The sequence below is a fragment of the Onychomys torridus genome, chromosome 3 (genome assembly GCF_903995425.1).
Source record: "Onychomys torridus chromosome 3, mOncTor1.1, whole genome shotgun sequence".
NCBI lineage: Eukaryota > Metazoa > Chordata > Mammalia > Rodentia > Cricetidae > Onychomys > Onychomys torridus.
The window spans coordinates 56,608,800-56,630,376 of record NC_050445.1 but is presented as its reverse complement, the minus strand read 5'-3'; the positions used below and the strand labels follow the sequence as shown (position 1 = coordinate 56,630,376).

The 21,577-nt window shown below is 37.7% G+C and overlaps 1 protein-coding gene across 2 annotated transcripts in view; it reads right to left on the bottom strand.

Moving 5' to 3' along the window:
- Thsd7a (thrombospondin type 1 domain containing 7A) overlaps positions 1 to 21,577 on the bottom strand; it is a 406,340-nt gene that overhangs the window by 53,282 nt on the left and 331,481 nt on the right. For both annotated transcript variants that reach the window (XM_036180854.1, XM_036180853.1), the window contains exons 10-11: positions 16,245 to 16,377; positions 15,017 to 15,120 (exon numbers count right to left, since the gene is read on the bottom strand). In XM_036180854.1, coding sequence (XP_036036747.1) covers positions 15,017 to 15,120; positions 16,245 to 16,377 — 237 coding nt within the window. The remainder of the gene's footprint in view (positions 1 to 15,016; positions 15,121 to 16,244; positions 16,378 to 21,577) is intronic.

Sequence of the window (21,577 nt, the reverse complement as noted above, 5' to 3'; positions counted from 1 at the left end):
GAAAAGCATGAGTCTAATTACTCTATAATTTAAAAATTAAAAGCATTTCCACAGAGTGAGGAATCCTCTTCTAATTCCCAGTTTACAGTAGAAATGTAGTTAGAGTATTTCCAAGAATTACTGTAGACATAAAAGTGTGTGTGTGTGTGTGTGTGTGTGTGTGTGTGTGTGTGTGTGTGTGTGTACTGTGAGTGCACATTCTCACAGAACCTAGAGGCCAACCATTGGCTGGCTTATAAACTCTGAGCATCCTCTGGCATTTATCTCCTAGTGCTGGATTATAGTCATCTCTACTGTATCCTGCTTTTATTGGATCCTGGGGTGTACTGGAGAGTGTCCTAGGGTGTCTTTTGAGTGGCTAATAAGAAGCAGTATCAAAGCCTTCCATCACTTCTGATCTCAAGTTCATCGCATCACAGAAATATTAACTCTCAATTTAAAAGTAAATTAGGAAACTTTTAACAAGCTTAATGTAGCATATCACTAGTAGAATTCTCACGATTATACATGGACTTAATGATGACCAAACAATTTTAATTCATATAATGATTCCTTCCAAGATATTGTTCCAGTGATTTATTTAAAGCAAGAAACAGTTTTATTAGATAAAAAATATAGAAACATAACATTGCTTTTTATGTAACAGATCAAATGATACTTCCAGTCTCCCCTCTCTCTCTACTATTTACTCTATAGATTGTAAAACTCATTCATTCATTTATCAAGGAAGCCAAAGAAACATTTAAACTTTGGTCCTGAATTGAAATCTTCATTAAATTTCCTGAGATGGCCTCAGTCACACTGATTTATATGGCATTTTTGGATATATGGTAGAGGCTGAAAATGCCCCTGCTGTCTAGCTTTCTCAAGGTCCCATCATCATTAAATTAAAGGAAAAGGATGACACGCTGACCTGAATTACAGCTGGGACACAGGTGTCCCCTGATTAGGTCATATCCTCTGCACCGGTGAGCTGAGACCTGACTGAACAGTGCTGGTTGTGTAAAGGGTGTGTAAAGGGAAGGAGCTGACAGCCGGAGAAATGGAACTTGCTCCCTACAAGATGAGTACAATGTGGAACAAATTCGTGGAAGATCATTTTGCACTGCAAGAACAGTTCCAGGACGTCTATGTTTTGAATGGAGTCTCATTCATACACCCTAGTTTTGTAGAGCCAATTTGTATAGAAAGAACAGAGGTCCTTGAATTGGGAAGTCATAATGCTTGCAACAGTGGGCATTGTGAAAATCAGGTGACAACCAAAGGTCACTCTCACCACTTTGGGGGAGGCTGGCATGCTCCTGTGCTTATCACAGAAGTCTAAGGTAGTGGTTGTGTCAGGCTGCAAAGTGGAAGAAGCTGGTTAGCTTTGGGAATATAGCTTTCTTACTCAACTCAAATGTTTTTCTTTCATCGGCTAAGGACAACATCCCGAGTTTTCAATTCTTTCGCAGCCCTGATGATATTGATTTGCTGGATGGATGACAGCTACTACCCTAGGAGGTAATGTAGTGTGGCAGAAGCACCTGGGATGCTAGTCAACACCTCGGCTCTTAGATTCATTAAGAGGTGGCTACTGAGGTCAAGAAATGAGCACTTTTCAAAGCTACTGGGTATTCAAGGCACAAGAGTTCTGGGTGAGACTTATGGGTAAGACAGAAGCTTCTCTGGTAAATCAGCCATTTTTGCAGTATGTCAAGTTTTGGAAAACACTGGTCTGGGGGTCTGGGGCTGTGAACGAGTTATTGTTCTCTTGAGAAAGTATTATGGGGACTTGTATAGGGATGGATCAAAGTGAGCATCCATATATTTTGAAGGTATGCTATTTGTAACACAGTAGAGATGGATGTTTCTGATGGTATTTCACACTTCTCTTTATTAAACCATTTGCAAATAGGACCAAACACTTATACATGGTAAACTCAGGAAATTCTCTTAGTTTATTGACAAAGTTGCCCCAAAGATAACTCAAAAGAAAGACTTGAGAAATGAAAAATATTTGACATTTTACTAGTTAGGATATGCAGAACCTCCAATAATGATTAATTTGGAATAAAAGATGTAAGATGTATTAGAATTCTTAGCTCTGAAGATAGCTGTAGCATTTTTAACTAAAATTAAGGATTATAAAAGTAAAGCTGGGGGTCTTTGAAATGAAATGAAATTTGCCTACTTATCTAACATGCCTCTCTGAAATGGAGACTCAAATATAAAGTTAATAAAGTTGCCTTGAGCTCTCCATGAGGGTCTCAGTCTCTCTCTCTCTCTCTCTCTCAAATCTTATTTCAGAATTACTGTGATGTGAGAAAGAAAATCAAAATAACTCCACTACCAATATAATTATATAAATAAATGAACAGTGTTGGAATACTATTCACAAAAGTCAAAACGTCTCTCCCTGTACTCAGGCATGGCATAAAATCTTGTTAGTGCTTCAGTTAGTTGAAATGGAAAACAAATGTATAAAATTCCCATATCTGTTCTCAGAAATCCGCTCAGCACTCCACTTTTCTTATCTGGGATTTTCAACAGTGTACTTTTGGAATGAATCACACATTGTTATCCAAACAAGAGCAAGAACACCGCTTGTACAACATATTGAAAATTTATCATACATCTTAGCCTGTTTGTATTCTAACATAGAGGAAACACAACAATTCAAACATAGAAATGCAATCTAAAATGACTTCCTGCTACTGGGTGAGGAAAATATAAATGTTTGGAAAGGGAACCATCTGGTCTCTCAACTTTGTAAACCTTAAAAATAATTTGTGATTTTTAATTGTAGCATAAATGGATCATATCAACTTGGTTTCCTGGCATTTTAGAAAGCTACACATACCAAAGATTGATCCTTACATTGTATTTGCATCTGTCTTCATATATAACGATTATGCAAATTCTCCTTTGTGTTGAGGTCTTAGTAGCAAAATGGGTCAAAATAATTCTATCCTATGAAGAGTGGTTCACAAAAGCTTCTTGGTGAGATTAGCAGCTATCAAAATAACTAGTTATTTTAAAGGTAAATAACACAGATAATAGTATGTTGACTATACACATTCATTTCATTTATGAAATACAAAGATATAGATATCACAGCCAGTTTTATACGTTATAAAATTAAGTGACTCTAGCTGGCTAAAAGCGAGACAGAAGTTTGAATAACTATGGACTAAAGATGAATCACCTTAGGCAAGCATAGCTCATCAAAATTCAGGAAATAGTATAAATGTAAGTAAGAAGTTCATTTTCTTCAGCAAATAAATGCTATAAGGGAAAAAAAAACCAATGTGGGATTAGATCAAAGTAATTCATTAAGATACACTAATCAAAGAAAATTTGTAGACCTTAGGGGGACTAATTTGAAAAAAACAGTGTGTAAACATTTTTGAGTGTTTATGATGTGTGTGTACATGTACATGTCTTTCTCTGTGTGTTCCTGTGAGAATGCTTTTGTAGTGAATGTAGGCATGCACATGTCACTGTGCATGTGCAGAGTTCAGCAAACACTCTCAGATTGATCCTTGCATTCCGTCTTGCTCGAAGCCAAGCCAGGTTTATGTTCTTCAAGGATGTGTATACCCGCCTACTTGTCCATAAACTTCCAGAGATTCTCCCATTTCTGCCTCCCCTCTCAATGCCTTGGAATTGCAGAATGTGCTATTGTGTTCAGCTTTCCATGGGTTGTGAGTATAAACATTCAGGCCCTGTGCTTGTGTGGCAAGTGACTTAGGTACTAAGCCATCTCCCCTGCCTGTGTGTGTAGACATTTTTGAGACAATAGGGAAAATTAGATATGGCCTAAAGATTAGCCATCATTGAATTATTATTAATTATATTTGAAATGATAGTATCATTTTCATGTTAGAAAAGAATGAAGTGTCTATAGGAAATAAATACCTTATCTAGGTGTTGCTTGAAAATACTCCAGGAAAATTATTTTGCAGTATGCAGGGAGTGACAGATGACTAAGATGGCAAGATATCAAAAACATTTAATGCTGAATAAATGATAACTACACTGTGAATACTTATATATTATTATTAGTCTTCCCATTTTTGTGTATTTTTAAAAACTTCTCCCAAATTTAAGTATCAAAACCTAATAAATTTGAATAATCAATTTCAGAATATTTTTGTGTAAATCTATTTGTGAATTATGTTTAGATTTATTTTATTTTTAAAGTATATGATATGTGTGTCTATGTAGGAGTATGTAAACATTAGAGAAGCTGCCCACAGAGGCCACAAGAGGGCACTGGATCCCTTGCAGCTAGAGTTGGCTTGATACAGATATTGAGAACTTAATCAAGGTCTTCTACAAAAGTGGTAGATTATGCTAGGAAGGCATGGTAGGACACAATTTTAATCACAGTACTCAGAAGACAGAGGCAGTGGACCAGTGACTCTGGTGACCAGCCTAGCTAATAACCTAGCTGTCATCATAGAGCCTTTGTCCAGTGACTGATGGAGGCAGATACAGAGATCCATGGCCAGGCACCAGGCTGAGCTCTGGGAATCCAATTGATGAGAGAGAGGAGAGATACTGCAGGCAAGGGACATTGAGATGCAGAGATGACTGGCCACACTAGTGGAAGCCCATGAACTGTCGACTGGTGTCTGTGGAGCCCCCATGGGACTGGACTAGGCCCTCTGGATACAGTAGATGGTTGTTTGGCTTGAACTGTTTGGGAGGCTCCCAGGCAGGGGGATCGGGATCTGTCCCTAGTCTATGGGCATGCTTCTGGAACCCCGCTGCCTGTGGTGTGACACATTGCACAGCCTTGGTGCAGTGGGAAGGGGCTTAAACCTGCATAGGCTCAGTGTGCTGGGCCCTGCTGACTCCCCATGGGAGACCTTAATTTGGGGGATATGGGGATGTGTGGTGGCTTGGGAAAGAGGGCTAGAGGGTGGGAGGAGGGAGGAGGGGGTCTATGAATCGTATGTGGAGTAGAAAATTTCTTAATAAAGAAAAATGGAAAAAAATAAAATAAAAAAGAAGACAGAAGCAGGCACATTTTTGTGAATTCAAGGTCAGTTTGGTCTACACAGGGAGTTCCTGACCAGCCAGGGCTCCCCAGGAAGATGCAATCTCAAAAAACATAAACAAACAACCACAAAATAACAAACAAACAAAAAATCCTACAGCAGCCCATGCTCTTAACTAATGAGCCATCAGTGCTAGAAATTGTGGTTTAAATAGAAAAATTTTAAAGGTTCAAGGGATAAGAGGAAACAGTGATAGCACAGTTGAGTTAATAGCAGAGGGAGATAGGTATAAGCTAATATGAGTATCAGTTTGAAGATGCTGACAGAACGTGGAGTCAGTAAATCTAACAACACAATACCTTCATTTTCTTGAAGAGGTAGGAACTCCCCTGTTATGCAGGTTGCACTAAAGTGGGGAATTCAAGTGAACTGTGTATTGCTCTGCAGTATGTAAGCCCTTGCTGTCATTTTGCTTAACTAATCAAAGTGAAATAAAATGCTAAATATAAAATGTGCACACAGTTCATTACAGGAAGCAGAATCTATATCTTGATGTAATGAAAGCTGTTGAATTATATGTAACAAAGAGGTCAAGGGGCTCTGAAACCTTATTTAGTAAATTGAGTGGTACAAACATGTTGTATCCTATCACAATAGTGTCTGGGTGACATTCCAGACATAATATGCTCAGCTGGTAAGTTGATTAGATGAGTTATTTTCTCATAATTTTATGAATAAATGGCAAGAGTCAGAATGAAATCATATAAAAATGAAACAGAAAAGGCTTAGCATGAATAGGAGCTTGTTACCAAGAGACCTAATTGTGCTTAGATCCAGTATATAAATAATGCAAGAGCACCCCAGTTGTTTCCTAGGTAGATATAATGATCCTGGTCTTTGTAGCAAAGAGATTTTCACTGACACAGTTCCTAACTTACATTTCCTAATTATAATTTGTGAACACAACCCTGTCAGAATGGGAAATAAGCCATTTTTCTTTTTTAAATTACTCTTAAATAGTTTCCAATGATTCCTGTGCCATTGATGCACACAATATGTGTGAAAATATTCACACCTCTTACTAGGAAAAAAATATCAGCTCCCAGAAGAGTAGCTCAGATCAAGGTCAGCTACACTGGAGTGGAGATGTTGGAAGGTTTATCTAACTGCATGGCCACATGTGGAACATCCAAGAGCAATCATAACCACAGGATGGTACCACGTGTATTTTATGAGCTGCTATTTGAAAAATGACAAATGCTGACAAACAGTTGATAACAAAGATCTTAGAGGAATATAAGACTGAATCAAAATGTCCAAGTCAACTAAGATGCTGAGATACACAGAAAATCAGGGGATAGTACTTGAAAATGGAAAAATAACAAAAGCTTTGAATAATAGCTATAAAAGTGAAAAGTACAAAACTTAGGAACAAATTAATAAGTACAATCAGTCCAAAGAAAGTTTTAAAACTATAACACATAAGTTTCCTTAAAGTAACATTCTCTATTTTTTTTCTTTTTTTAAAATTATTATTATTATATTCGTGTTATAATTTTACACATCAGCCATGGGTTCCCCTGTCCTCCTCCCTCCCACCCCCACCCCTACCTTCCCCCCATCTCCTCCAGGGCCAAGACTCCCCTGGGGATTCATTTAAACCTGGTGGATTCAGTACAGGCAGGTCCAGTCCCCTCCTTCCAGGCTGAGCAAAGTGTCCCTATGTAAGGCCAAGGTTCCAAACAGCCAGCTCATGCACTAAGTACAGGTCCCGGTCCCACTGCCTGGATGCCTCCCAAACAGTTCAAGCTATTCAATTGTCTCACTTATCCAGAGGGCCTGATCCAGCTGGGGGCTCCACAGCCTTTGGTTCATAATTCATTTATTTACTTATTTTCTACCTTTATTTTCTTGTTTTTAATTGAATTCTGTCTGTAAATGAACAGAATAGTATGTATTGCTAAAATAAACTGACTCAGATATTTGGTATTATCTGAACTTTAATAATGTCTCAAATGCAATTTTTAAAAGAATAAAATTAACAAGAGTCGTAGGTAAAGGATAAGGCTCAACACATTGAAATCCAAGACGAGCACATTTGTTCATAAAAGCAACACATTGTGCAGTTAACTAATACTATCTCACATTCCACAAATTATTTGGATTTAATTTTGATTACATAAGATATCCCCAACAGGAGATAGCATAGGGACCAACATGGATATTGAACTAGAACAACCTTGAAATTATTTATATGAAAACTTTAGGTTTAATTTTTATGATTTTTGTACCATGCTCATCCACTAATGTATAACAAATAATAAAGCCCAGAGTTACATACTCATATTTAAATAGCAGAAGCTGCTATTTTTCTTTAGAGCAATTGTTGAGAAAAAAAAAGGAAATAATCTGACATATGCCATTACTAGTTTTTTTTTTTTTTTATGTTCGTTGACCTTTGAACTTTTGCTGGCTCCCTCTTCTCCAGAGGGTACCCTACTTCTGCTGACTTTGTACTCTGATCTGTGGTTTTACTGACTCAGACACTGTGTTGCCGCCATCCATCACCCCACAGGAGGTCATATTTTAGATGTTTGTATAGAGCTGTTGTGTCCAGGCCATTGTGAAATCCTTTCAGCCCAGGTAAGGGTAAGAGGGCTCAGCATTCAGCTTCCTTTTCATGTCTAGACTCTGAATCCCCAGCTTGGCATTTTCAGCTCTGGCTTCAGGTATATCAGTATTCCACTGAGATGATCCAACCACACATAATAGTAATCCTGAATGTCCTTCAGACTTTCTGGTTTCCTAGAATCCATTGGTCTTCAAAGACTAATCTCTCTGATGGTTTTGAAGTGATGCTTCCAATCTGACATGGGCCTTCAGTCTTTTCTAGTATCCAGTAATATTGTTTTCTAGCCACTGACTATTACCTATAGGCCCCTGCCAATCAGCCTTTCTGTGGTCTTCTCACTTTGAATGCCACCAAATCTCACTGTAGCCTGGGCCACCACCTCTCCTCTGGTGGCTGGTGAAATAAGACACAAGGAGCTAGAAGTCAAAGCCTTTGGGGCCTGCATAGACATTGGTTACATGCTGGCTAAGGGCTAGTGCCTGGTTGATCTGAGGGATCTGAGGAACTGGGAATTAATTGGTGGAGAAATGTGAGGAATTGTCATGCTCATGCAGTCAGGAGAAGAAGGCATGACATCTAAAGACAGGTGTGAGCAGCCCAAAATTATCATTGTTATGAGCCATGCATTTTATTCCTAATGTAAACCCAGTGCTAACTTTATCCATGAATATGGCTAGGATTCAACAATCTATTCCCCCAGTGAAGCAATGAGTTAGTCTTCTAAATACCATCTGAACAGTAGAAAGGTGACCAATCAGAACAGACAGTTCTATGATATGTTTACATACAAATGACTTGAGAGATATGAAGCAAGTTTTTAAAATCACCAAATCCTGTTAATCATTTAACACCAGATCTCATTACAAATGGTTGTGAGCCACCATGTAGTTGCTGGGAATTGAATCAGGACCTCTGGAAGAGCAGCCAGTGCTCTTAACCTCTGAACCATCTCTCCAGCCCTGTTAATCATTTAACACCTCTTTTATTTCTCTATTTTTTTAAGCCACTAGTCAATTCTCTACTTCTGTATTTGTTTGTTTGTTTTTGTTTTTAATTGAAAAAATAATCCATTATTTTCCTCTTGGTATTTCAGTCCCTGAGGGATGTCTGTCTGCCTCAAATGCATTCAGAGAAGCCCATTGGAGAATCCAGCCAATACACTGCCCTTAAGTGTATAGATTTCACATCGTGCTCTTTTCCTTGAGTCACCCTGTGCTTAAATGTAGTTTCCTCTTTCACTGGGTGTATGGCAATAGTTACCTCTGTTTTTTTCCTCCAAATTTTCTATTGTTGTTGCACTTATACAGTAATAATAATATATACATTATTAATTTGCCTTGAAAATCAAATTTAGAATACTTCATACCATATGAAATTGTCTCTATATTTTTATTCTCTCAACTGGCAAATAGCATGAGGCAACATGAATTGTGTAGCATGCATTTAAGAAATATTTGTTTATGTTACCATTAATCATATTGAATACTATTCAGAAAATTTACATTAGTTTTAGGGACCGGTGTTACCCTGTTTATATAGTTTTTTGAGCAAGTTGAATATGATAGACTTGTGCATCATGACAGAAAGTTTAAGATGATGATGATATGGCCTGAGTTGTATTTCCCTAAAATTCATAGATTGGGGTTCTAATCCCAGAATAATGGAGTCATGAGACAGAAACTTGGGAAGGTAATCAGGGTTATATATGTTCACAAGGCAGTGGTTTCTTGTGATGATACTGATGCTGTCAGAGAGCTCCCCTCCATGTTTGCATGCCTCTGTTTCTCTGCCTGGCCTATCTATCTATCTCTCTGTCTCTGTCTCTCTAGCTCTTTCTCTCCCTATTCCATAAGTTATAGGGAAAATATTCTCTGAAAGCCAGAAAAAACGCCATTACCAGAAATTGAGTTCCTTAGTACTTTGAACTTGTGGTATACTGTTATAGCAACTACAGCACACTAATGATTATGTATTCATTTTACAAAAGACTATTAGATGGGAGAGAATCTAGTGTTATACTTACTCTTCTAGTGATGTGGAAGCTCAAGTCTGAGAAAAACTGAACCATAACAGGACCTTGCAAGTGATGTGCTGAGATGTGCATATTTATTACACAAAACAAACACTTTGATTCCTCTCTATGCAATACATCACGAATAAGCCAAAAATTCACATCTAACTGTGATATGATTCATCATTAGAGAAAGGGTGGTGGTTGCACACGCCTTTAATCCCAGCACTCTGGAGGCAGAGCCAGGTGGATCTCTGTGAGTTCAAGGCCAGCCTGGGCTACAGAGTGAGATCCAGGAAAGGTGCAAAGCTACACAGAGAAATCCTGTCTCGAAAAACAAAACAAAACAGAGAGAGAGAGAGAGAGAGAGAGAGAGAGAGAGAGAGAGAGAGAGAGAGAGAAAGAGAGAGAGCGAGCGCTTAGGGGAGCAGGAGATACCAGCTGGATCAAGGAAAAAGAGACCATGATAACTGAAGACCCCCATGGGAATAGGAAGAAGCCAAGTGCTAGAGAAGTCCCCAGAAATCCACAAAGATACCTCCACTGTAGACTGCGGGCAATGGTCGAGAGAAAAAAAAACCTAGAACAGTTTCTGCCTCTTGTCTTCCACACTCTCTGTATTTTTAGGTTTTATCTTTATTTTTTTCTTTAAAAACTTTACTGCTGGAGTTCAGTAAGTCAACACTGTATTCTGATATTTCCCGAAGAATGCTGCTATTTCATTCTTTGTTTGTTTGTTTGTTTGTTTTTCGAGACAGGGTTTCTCTGGGTAGCTTTTCGCCTTTCCTGGAACTCACTTGGTAGCCCAGGCTGGCCTTGAACTCACAGAGATCCACCTGCCTCTGCCTCCCAAGTGCTGGGATTAAAGGCGTGCGCCACCACCACCTGGCTTGCGCCACCACCACCTGGCTTGCTATTTCATTCTTAAAGGAGATATTTTATACTATAATAGATTTTGAAGCCTGACTATCTTGTAACTTTAATGGGTTTTTTCACTGATGGTCTTAATTTGGAAACCTGAGCTAAGGACAAGGTAGGACTATCTAATGCTATTGATTGTACTAATAGTTGTAACTGTATCAATGATTATTCGCTTCTCAATTTAGATTGGGGCTAGTCTTTTTTTTCTGTAAAGCTGAGATAGTAAATAATTTTTGCTTTTTGAGAAATATTGTCTTTTGTAGCTACTCAACTTTGCCATGTATCTTGAAGGCAGCCATAGGCAGTGCATAAAGAAATGGGTATAGCTGTGTTCCAATTCAATGTTAACTACAAACAAACAGGCTATAGGCTGGATTTGGTTGACAGGCCATAGTTTAAACAAATCATTTTATAAAGGCCACACAATAATTATATCTTTTGTTAGAGCTCTAGCATAGTTTTTAATAGTAGTGACTATATTTTAATTCATATAATGGACTTCTGATTTAAAGAAGGAAATGTTAATCTAAAGTTAGTAAGTTACAAAAATATTAATTTTAATCTAAATTATGTAGACTACAAGAAAGAACTAAAGAACCTTTGGATGTCAGTAAGCTGGAGACAATAGAAATATAGTAATGGAAAATATTATTACTATGTTTATATATAAATATATACAATATCTTGGAGATTTGAGGTTTCCTATAGTACAACAAATCACTTATAGACTGTTGTTCAAGTAATCATCTGCCATTCTATGCCATCTTTACAGTTACATATCTGTTTCAACTTCAGAGTAGGTGCTTTCTACTTGGTGACTATACTATGTAAATTAAATGAGCTAGAACTTCTCAAATTAGCTCTGCATTCAGAATGATTATTTCCACCAACGGAACTATTATGAGCTGAAAATATTGAAGTTAAGGAGCACAAGGTTCAACTTTAACTTGTATTTCTATTATCCATTATATTCTTTTGTGAAATCCTACAAACATCCTCACTATTTTAAATCCAATATCTATTTATTTCTGCCCATTTTCATACTGTGGCTTTCATCTAAGCCTCTGATACTTCAGCCTCTTATTGCTCCAACAGGATCTTAGCCAGAAGCTGGATCCAAGTGTCTTATCGTTATAATTTATTCTGCACATGCTGACAGAGAAAATGCTGCTTTCATCAGGCCTTGCTCTTTTCACTTATTGAACATGGTCTCAAACACTGATCCTGACATTTATAGGTCTCCACAAAATCTCCCCAGGCTCCAGCTCACATCTCTGCGGCCTCAACCTACCTACTGTTCTATGAGCTTATTAATTGCTTTTCTTACCTCAAATGCTTAGCTTATAGAATTGATTGCCTTGTACATTCCACTCTTCTTTCTGCTTATTCTAGGAAGATGGGACAAGTCAAGCAGAAGCCCTTCTTTTAAGTCTTTCTTGCTCCTTCAACTTCAAATGATCTGATTTGCAATCAATTGCTTTTAGTGTTTAAGTCCTATTTGTTGGGTCAGAGTAAATGCTTTCATTTCCCTAACAAATGCAAGCTCCTTGGTGTCAATATCCCCATCCTTTCATAACACCCCTGGTTCTTTCTGCACAGCCTCTTAATGCAGTCACAAATGAATGAGTAGCTAGACTAGAAAGTCTGAAATACTAGACAACACAGAAGTACCCACTCTATAGACTTTGCTGATTGAATTAATGCAACACGATTACTTTAATCACTAAAGGAAACCACTTTCTTTAATTTTATTTTGCCTATGACCATATGATGTCGATGATAAAGACAGTGAGATACTGACAAATGAATCATTCACAGTTCTGGAATCAACCATGAATATCAAAGTAAGAAAACATTTCTTTCTTTCCAAGAACAAAAGATACTTCTCTCCATCTCATGCCCCATAGGAACATAGGCAAGAAAAAGAAATCTCCACAGGCTGGAATAATAAAGACAAGAAGTCCTTTTTTTAAAATGAAAGTTGTTATCCTAAAGTTAATTATGCACAAACAAGTTACTATAAGGCAACTTTGTCCCCCCAGATTTCCTGAAATTCATAAGATTACTGGGACAGAGTGAGCATTGTGGGGACTGTGCCATGATTAGACTGTGCCAACATTGCTTAAAGACTAGGGGAGGAAGAGACACCAAACAGGAAGCCAACAAATGAAAACCAAAAGAAAGCGGCATTGAGGAGGCCAAAGACAACTTTCTTTTTTGCAGAAGAAGTGGGTAAATCTATTAGATATTAGGACCAGAAAAGAACAGAGTCTATGAGTTTTGGAAATGATAAAGTCAATGATCATCATAAGAAAATCAGTTTCTGCACAGTGTGTCTAAACAGCAAGATGTCCTCGTTCATACTGTTGCTTCTGTGCTCTGTGACATTCTGTGCACAGTCATCAGGGCCATGGACTGACAGGAAGGGGAAGGAATTATCTTTCAATGAAGACAATGTGTGCACAGTTCGGCAAGGCTTTGTAGCCTCAAGGGAGGAAGTGAGTCACTCAAGTTTGCACAGCTTTTAATAGTCGAGTTTTGATATTTGAAGCCATTTCACATGTATACCACTTTCATCACTGTCTTAGTTAGGGCTACTATTGCTGTGATGGAACACCATGACTGAAAGCAACTCAGAAAGGAAAGGGTTTATTTGGATTATGATTTCATGTCACCCTTTCTCATTGAAGGAAGTCAGGACAGGAACTAAAGCAGGGCAGGAATGTATAGGCAAGAGCTGATGCAGAAGGTATGAAGGAATGGTTTGCTCCTCAAGGCTTGCTCAGCCCACTTTCTTTAGAACCCAGGAGCACCAGCCCATGATGGCACCACATGCAATGGGATGGGTCCTTCCACATCAATAACTAATGAAGAAAATGTACTACAGGCCTGAATACAGGCCCACCTACAGGCCAATCTATGGAGACATTTTCTCAACTAAGGCTCCCTCCTCTCAGATGACTCTAACTCTGTCAAGTTGACACAAAACCTGCCAGAACAATCATATCCAACATTTTCTCTATGGTATTCTATTAAATATGCCTTTCATACTCTGACCATCAATCTCTGAGTACTATTTGTGTGTGGTTATACATTAAAATGGAAAGAATCCTACCAGACTTTATCTTTTCCACATAAAAGAGTGACTAGATGAGGAAAGCTCACCTTGCATTTGTACTAGAATTGGAACTGAAGCTTGTATGTCTGGACTTCCAAACTCACCTGTGCCCCTGACCATTAGCAACTCTGCATAGACCCAGACATGTACATGAGTTCACACTTGGTTTAAAGGAGGAGTTATCAGTGAGTGATAAGGCTTTGCCTTACTCAACTTTTTGAAGAAAAAATTATAATGGGAAGGGTGACTCTCAGTTCAATACAGCTCTAGTCAGAGTCATTTTTATCTAAGGTTTATGATGGAGATGAGGATGAAAGATAAGATCAGAACTAGGTGACTGTGAGTAACTCAAGACCCAGAAACCAAGGAAGGCCACCGCTTGGATAGTGCCAGGTTGTCTCAAGGAATGGACAAGCCCCCTGCAATATGTACACACACACACACACACACACACACACACACACACACACACACACACCACTCACTCACAACAGCCAAAGAAAGATCCACCCCTTCAGAACTCCTGTCTATCCTCAGGTAAATAAATGCACCTGGACCCTAAACTTAAAGCTTTTAATCTACATGCTTGCTAGAATTTGTTCCCACACTCTGGAAGAACTATTGACAGTTTGTATAAGTAAAAGTAATGAAATATCTAAATACCAAATTTTCTATTTTATGCGTGGGGATGAGCAATATTCTCCAAACCTTGAGATTGATTTCCTAGAAAATCTAGCACATAGTTAATGTGAATGTGGAAACTTTCCACCAAACACTTCTACAGGATTCTGTGTCTTGTAGCAGTGCAGAATGTCTCACTTCACACACTTCAAGCTTTGAGTAAATAAAATATGCCATTTAAAAGCCAGTGCCAAGTATGACTGGGTTCATGGACAGCCTCTGCGATATTAGGAATATCACCAGGGAGAATTATAGGAAAGCTATGCAGTTCCCTTACATTGTATGCATGGACAAATATGATGCATACAAACAAGGATTATGAATCATAGTGATTGTTAAGATGTCAAGTAAAGTGCTATAAATTACCATTATTTAGAAACACACAAAATGCTTAGTTATAATGTTATTTATGTCATAACCAAAATCTGCACCCGATTTTCTTCTATCAACTAGGGAAGAACTCAACAGGTATGTGTTCACTCTAAAGAATAAAATTTCAAAAGCTAAGTTTTTGGTGTTTTGTAGAATAGGGCAAAGCTGTTCCTATCTGCTCTGCTCTGTATGCTTTGATATTAAAGCAAAATGGAACAAGGCAGTGATGGGAGACACAAGACAGAAAACTGGAGAAATGCAAAGAAAAACAACTAGGGTGTGCAGCCTCCTACCTCTTGCCTGTCGTCCAGGCCCACAGCCTTCCTGAGCTCCAGGGACATCCTGTTGAATGCTCCAAGGAACTAGCTGGCACCTGCGCCATTTGTGTGTCTTCCACCTACAGCAGAAGAATAAAATCTCAGCGAGATGAAGCAGAGGTGGTGGGTAAATCACAGAGATAGTGTAGTGTTAACAAAAAGCAGGCTGTTTAACCACATGAAGTTTTTCCTAAGTTTAATTTAGCTACAAATGAACCCCTTCTAAAGGCACTGTTGAATACAAAATTCTTCCTATGGCACAAGAGACAAGACTATATGATTGGCAAGTTCTGTAGAAACAGGCTTCACAGAGAGACAAGAGCATTTGGACTTCTTATTCACACTTCCAAGAGATGTCCCAGCTGGCCCCAAAAGCATTGCATTCTACTAAGTAAACTCCAGTCAGGCCAAGAGTCTTCTTTATAATGAGCTTTGGGTGATCAATGCATGGGTAACAGCAACTGAAATTATAATATCCCGTAACAAAAACAAATTTCAAAAATCAATATGTGGGGCAAATAGTCAATAATGTTCACACTGTAAACATAGTAATGCAATTTGTCACCTGTGAATTAATAATACATGTATGAATATGCAATTTACCACTAATCTCCACTTAAGTTATCGTGTAATGATCACACATTTCATTAACGATTATCATAATACATAGTGTTTCATTTGTTGTCAGGGCTGCAATGATACACTTCAGCAAGCTTCAGTGAGAATATTGGCAAGGAGGCCATATTTCTGTAATAAAAAATTCATGTTATGTGTAGCTTCAATGACTTCAACTTTCTTGGAGTTGCTAATGGTGAATAGAACAGACAGACATCTCACTAGCATTACAAAAGAATAATGTCACTTCCTAAGCCTCGATGCTCACACTTAGTAGAAACATGTGCTCTTTGGAACAAAGTTATTCCTCTGTAACAAAGAAATCCCTTCCTAAGGAACATGTCTTATAATTGTTAACTTTTTCCCTGCATTTCTTATAGTTTATATCAACATAAGACATTCTCCTCACCTGGAGCTACCTACACAGTTGCAAATTGACACATGTATTTGCCTTGGGAGAGGCAATTTCAGAAGTGGAGAAGTTCTTTGATACTTCTGAACAGCCTACTGAGCTGGTGGAAGGAATATCAGTTTGAAAGGTGTGATCAGGAATTACCCAGTGCACCATTTGCTTTCTTTTCCCCTTTACCTGTAGCTGTAACACGTGGGAGAGGCCTCACAAGCCTTCTCTTCATATAAAGGGTCTGAGCAGTCCCGGCCTCCATTGGCTGGTAGCTGAACGATGACCCGATGTCGAGACTGCTTCCTGGTTCCAGAGTCCCCTGAAATGAAGCAACGTTCCAACCTGCACTTAGAATCTCTCAACAGCAGTTGATGCTGAAGAAATTCCCCTGCCTCCAGCAACATGTGCTGTGACATGTCCGAATGAGAGGCTTTATTTCATCTAATCATTTACTAATTGTCTCCCAGACCACTTATATTTAAAACCAAATCAGTTTATATTTTAAAATGTAAAGAGTGAAGAGAAAGTATTCAACAGTCAACCAGTCCTTCTACTGTGCAGTTACAAAGCCACTGTTCTTTCATATTTTTCTGTCCCCTTAGAGAAATATGACATATCTAATTAAATCCTTCCCCTTACTGTAAGTTTATTTTCATGTCATCTCATGTAGCTGTGTTTGCCATGTGGGGCACATACACTTGTTGTGAACCTTCCTCAGGAGGATATAGTCAATGTTATAATGCTATTTCCTTGTCACTCTCTTAATTTGAAACTCATAACTTATAAATTATTCCAGCTATTTATTATTCATGCTAAGCAGCCTAAGAGCTTCAATTCAGGCCACACTCTGAGCATCATGCTCTACATTCTACATTTCCTAGAGAAAGACTTTTTTTTTAGGTAAGTGTCAAAAATAGCAGCAATTACTGTGAGTAAATAACTCCAAATGATTTCTAAAAACTTGTGGTAGGGGAACTTTACCTTCAAGAAAGATAACAATCTGACAGTAGAATGTATTACTGATTAAAGAATGTTCAAAAATTTGCTTTTTAGATTATAAATAGAGATACACATTTACCAGCTCTGATATTTCAACTTTCAATACATGTATCTTTTAAGGGTGAGGGGCTGCATGGTACAGTTTCATTTAGAAAAGAATTCTGGGGTTGGGGATTTAGCTCTGTGGTAGAGCATTTGCCTAGCAAGTGCAAGGCCCTGGGTTCGATCCTCAGCTCCAAAAAAAAAAAAAGTAAGAAAAGAATTCTGTAGAGAATTATGTCAGCAGTTAATATAATTCCCGATGCATTTTCATTATTTTGCAAGATTATTAAATATTCTATGCACAGACTACAGGATAGCAGGATCTTTATAAAGTTTACAACCTTTAACAACCAGAGTTTAATCAGAAAGGAAAAAAAGTTATTGTGGTTATAAGATAAAATGATTTGAAGGTGAAAAATTTCTCACAACAGAATCCTTTTTCATGAACTCAAGGTGTCCTTCACACAGTGGTGGGCAAACAATGGCAGCCATGCTTAGAGAGGACTCTTATGCTAGACAAAAGAGCTGATCAGGTACCAGTGATTTCTGAATGACTCTGTTAGATAAACTCTTTAAAAACAACAACAATAACAGCAGACAGCTGAGCCCAAACCCCGGACTTCTGAATCACCATTTTTGATAGCAGTGTTTAAGAGTCTGTTTTAAAAGTCTTTCAGGAATATGTGATGAACAGTCATGGAAAGAGAGAGCACAGATTGACTGAATGGGTGACTATGTGCACCTTGTTCCAATTTAAGTTTCTGGATTATTGTGAATTGTTAAGGATTATTCCCATTGTTTATAACTACAACAATTATGTTAATGAATAATTGGAATAGTGTAGTTAATGGAGTGGGGAATTGGGGACTAGACTTGCTGGCAACTAGGAATTAAAGTATTTGGGGACACCACTGTGGACTTTTTTTTGTAACAATATAAATTGGAATACTTACTGGAATTTACATATTTAACATGATTTATCTAGAGAAGATCTAAGAAATGTCAGTAGGAATGCAGTGTTACCAATGCTTTTCTATTTATTATAGTGTTCAAATGACTTCTAGCTTCAAGCCCAGGTGATAGATGCCTCCCACTCAGAGCAAGGAGTATTTCATTTCTCTTGATGCTCTTCAGAATCCATTATCCTTCTGTTTTTCATTTTGGTCATTGGACTCTCAGAGCTAATTTTCCTCCATTATATGAGCATACATTAACTTTGATTTTCTCATTCGGTTTTTTTTTTTTTTTTAGTTTGCTTTCATATCCTCCCCATTTACTACTTAGTTCCACCATTCTATTATTTTGAATATTTACTTTATTTTAGTATATGCTTAGGATTAATTTTTAATATTTTTTAAAAGAGTATGTAAACTAAATAAACATCTGATCATTTGGTTAGTATCTGAAGAGGGATTTCTTTGTTTTTTTCCTTCCTTCCATCCCTCCCTCTATCAGCCTTTCTCTTTCTTTGTCTTCTTCATTAGGAAAAGATCACCAGCATATGGGTCTTTGTTTCTGAAGTGGTCCAAATATTTAGAGAAAGTCACTTGCCAAACTTTCTCAATTTGCATAAGGAACTTTGACACAGAAATAAGGCCAAAGGGCTGGGGATTGGAGCGGACAATGAGCTCAGCATCAGTGACACCTTATAAACTGAAGTTCCTAAGCATTAACTATCTAGATGTCACCTGGTACATAGTCAAGGATATTTTAATTCGTGTGCTCCAATGTCTGCCTTTCCTTTTCCTTTGTTTCCACTTTTGAAACACACATGTTATCTGACATACAAGTCTGTAAATTCTTCTGGTATAATTTTATTTAAATGATACACATGTATACTATAAATCAAAGACTATGAGTATTTTTCTACTTTAATTGACTGTACAGTGGTAATCCATTTATTCTTATACTAAATTCAAAATCTTTCACCTTATGTAGCCATAGGACAAAAGCTGTGTCCTAATTACATTGGAATTCTTCAGCGCTGTAGTTCTCAGAGAGGAAATTTAATGGTGTTGAACAGGGAGTATCAGGACATCCTTGATTCTTCTGACCATAGTTAAGAATTTGCTTGTGCGTTCACTTTAGGACTCAAGCAGGGTATGGACCCATAGAATCCATGGGGGTAAAAAATATTATTCACAAACAACTTTTGGTAGTAAGCTTGAAATTTGATAGCTTTTTGTGTGTATTTATGCTGTTTATTAAATGTGTTTGGAAATACATATAGGGTTTCCACTGATCTCTGTGAACACCCACAAAATTGCCCACATATAGGAAGTGCTTTATAAATACTTATTGAATTAGAAAACATTTATTTTTCACCCATTCATATGGTTTCTGTTCTGTTTGTTTTTGTCCATTTCCTGAAATAAGTACTAGGTCCAAATGTGGTGGTATTGTGTTCCCCAAAATATTGTGCACCCTAATAAATATATCTGGGGTCAGAGAACAGATAGCCACTAGAGGCTAGAAAATGGTGGCACTCACGCCTTTAATCCTAGCATTCCAGAGACAGAAATCCCTCTGGATCTCTGTGAGTTCAAGGCCACACTGGAAACAGCCAGGCATAGGACACACACATTTAATCCTAGGGAGTGATGGCAAAAACAGAAAGATGTATAAAGCGTGGTGGCCAGAAACTAGAAGCATTTGGTGGTTAAACTTTTAGGCTTATGAGCAGCAGTTCAGCTGAGATCCGTTCTGAATAAGGACTCAGAGGCTTCCAGTCTGAGGAAACAGGATCAGCTGAAGAACTGGCGAGATGAGGTAGCTGTGGCTTGTTCTGCTTCTCTGATCTTCCAGCATTCACCCCAATAACTGGCTTCAGGTTAGTTTTTATTAATAAGACCTGTTAAGATTCCTGCTTAAGTCCAAAACCTATACATTGAGGATTAAGAACCAACAAACCTTTACATTGAGAATTAAGCACAAACAATTTATTTCATTGAGAAATAATGAGCACGAAATTATAAAGGCTCCTGTGTGCCGTACTTTTACTCAGAAATCCCTATGTAAGAGAGAATAAGAAAAGGGAATTATACATGCAAAATAACTGGTTTTGTAAAGTCACAAATTAAGAAAGTACATAATCTATAAAACTGTTTCAGCAGTTTTTCAGTTATCTCAAGACATTCAAAGTATATTTCATCAAAGAAATTACTTGTGGAAGGAATTAAGAGTAAAATTTATTTGTTACACTAATCAAAAGTTGAATGGCCAGTTGGAGTAGCAGTATGTGAGTTGGCAAAGTAAATATTGATTCAAGAAGTAAAATACGAAGGTAATCTTTTGATCTTTGGGGTAATTCTAGTGTGTGATTGACTCAGGGGCTGAGTAGAGAACATGGCTCCTGCAACATTTTGTCTGGCTCTCAAGGTAATCAGTGTGAAAAAAACGGGAACAAACAGAACTGGAACATTTAAATCCATTATTTGATCACAAGAACTTACTTTTCATAAATTAGAGTAACAAATTTTATCCAAAAATTATTTATAATTTAAAGTGGAATTTTTCAAAATTCATGAATAATTTTTTGAAATTCAACTAGTTCACAACCATTTGAGGACCAAACTACCCACAACTTAATATTGATCTTTATTGACATTGGTTCTTTTTCAAGGTGTATCATGGGAGAGAAATGAATAATATTTCAAATGTCCCATTCTTATTATTCCTTGATACCTAACTAATTATTTCCATTTTCTGCAATACTACACTGTAATTTTACCCCCTCAAACTGATTTTTAGAAGGATAGTTCCAAGTTCTAATAAATAAAAAAGTCATAAAATTTAGGATTTACCTGAAATTTTAAATTAAAAAAGAAATTCTCCATTCCTGAATTATTTTTCTCATTGCCTGTCATTGAACACAAAACTTTGTTTGGAATTTTTAGTCATATGCTGAAGTCAGTGCAATTTTTAAAATTGGTTTTTTGAGACAGGGTTTCTCTGTGTAGCTTGTGCCCATCCTGGTACTCACTCTGTACACCAGGCTGGCCTTGAACTCATAGAGACCAGCCAGGCTCTGCCTCCCGAGTGCTGGGATTAAAGGCGTGAGCCACCACCACCCGGCTTGCTATTTCCCAGCACTTGGTGTCAGTGCAATTTTAACAGCACGTGGATTAGACCATTTCTTAAATAAATTAGGAAAATATTAGCCTCATGCCATTGTTTCATTTTCTTCACTAGAGCAAAAGGCTACCCTTCTGCAAGGCCACAGTCCCCCATTGCTCAGTTACAGAAGTCAGCAGGGGAGCAGAAAAAGCTTCTTGGAGAGCACATAGCATCCTCCACTATTCTTCCTCTGTAATTCCACTCCTTTTATGTCTTTAACACACAATTACAGTTATTACTTTTAAATCTAAGAGCATAACTTTCTGGTGTCTGAAAAATATTTTCTAGGAGATTTAGCATATAGCTTTCACTTAAGGAGGAGGTGGAGCTGGTTTCCTGTTTAGATGAGAGAACATTTTCCA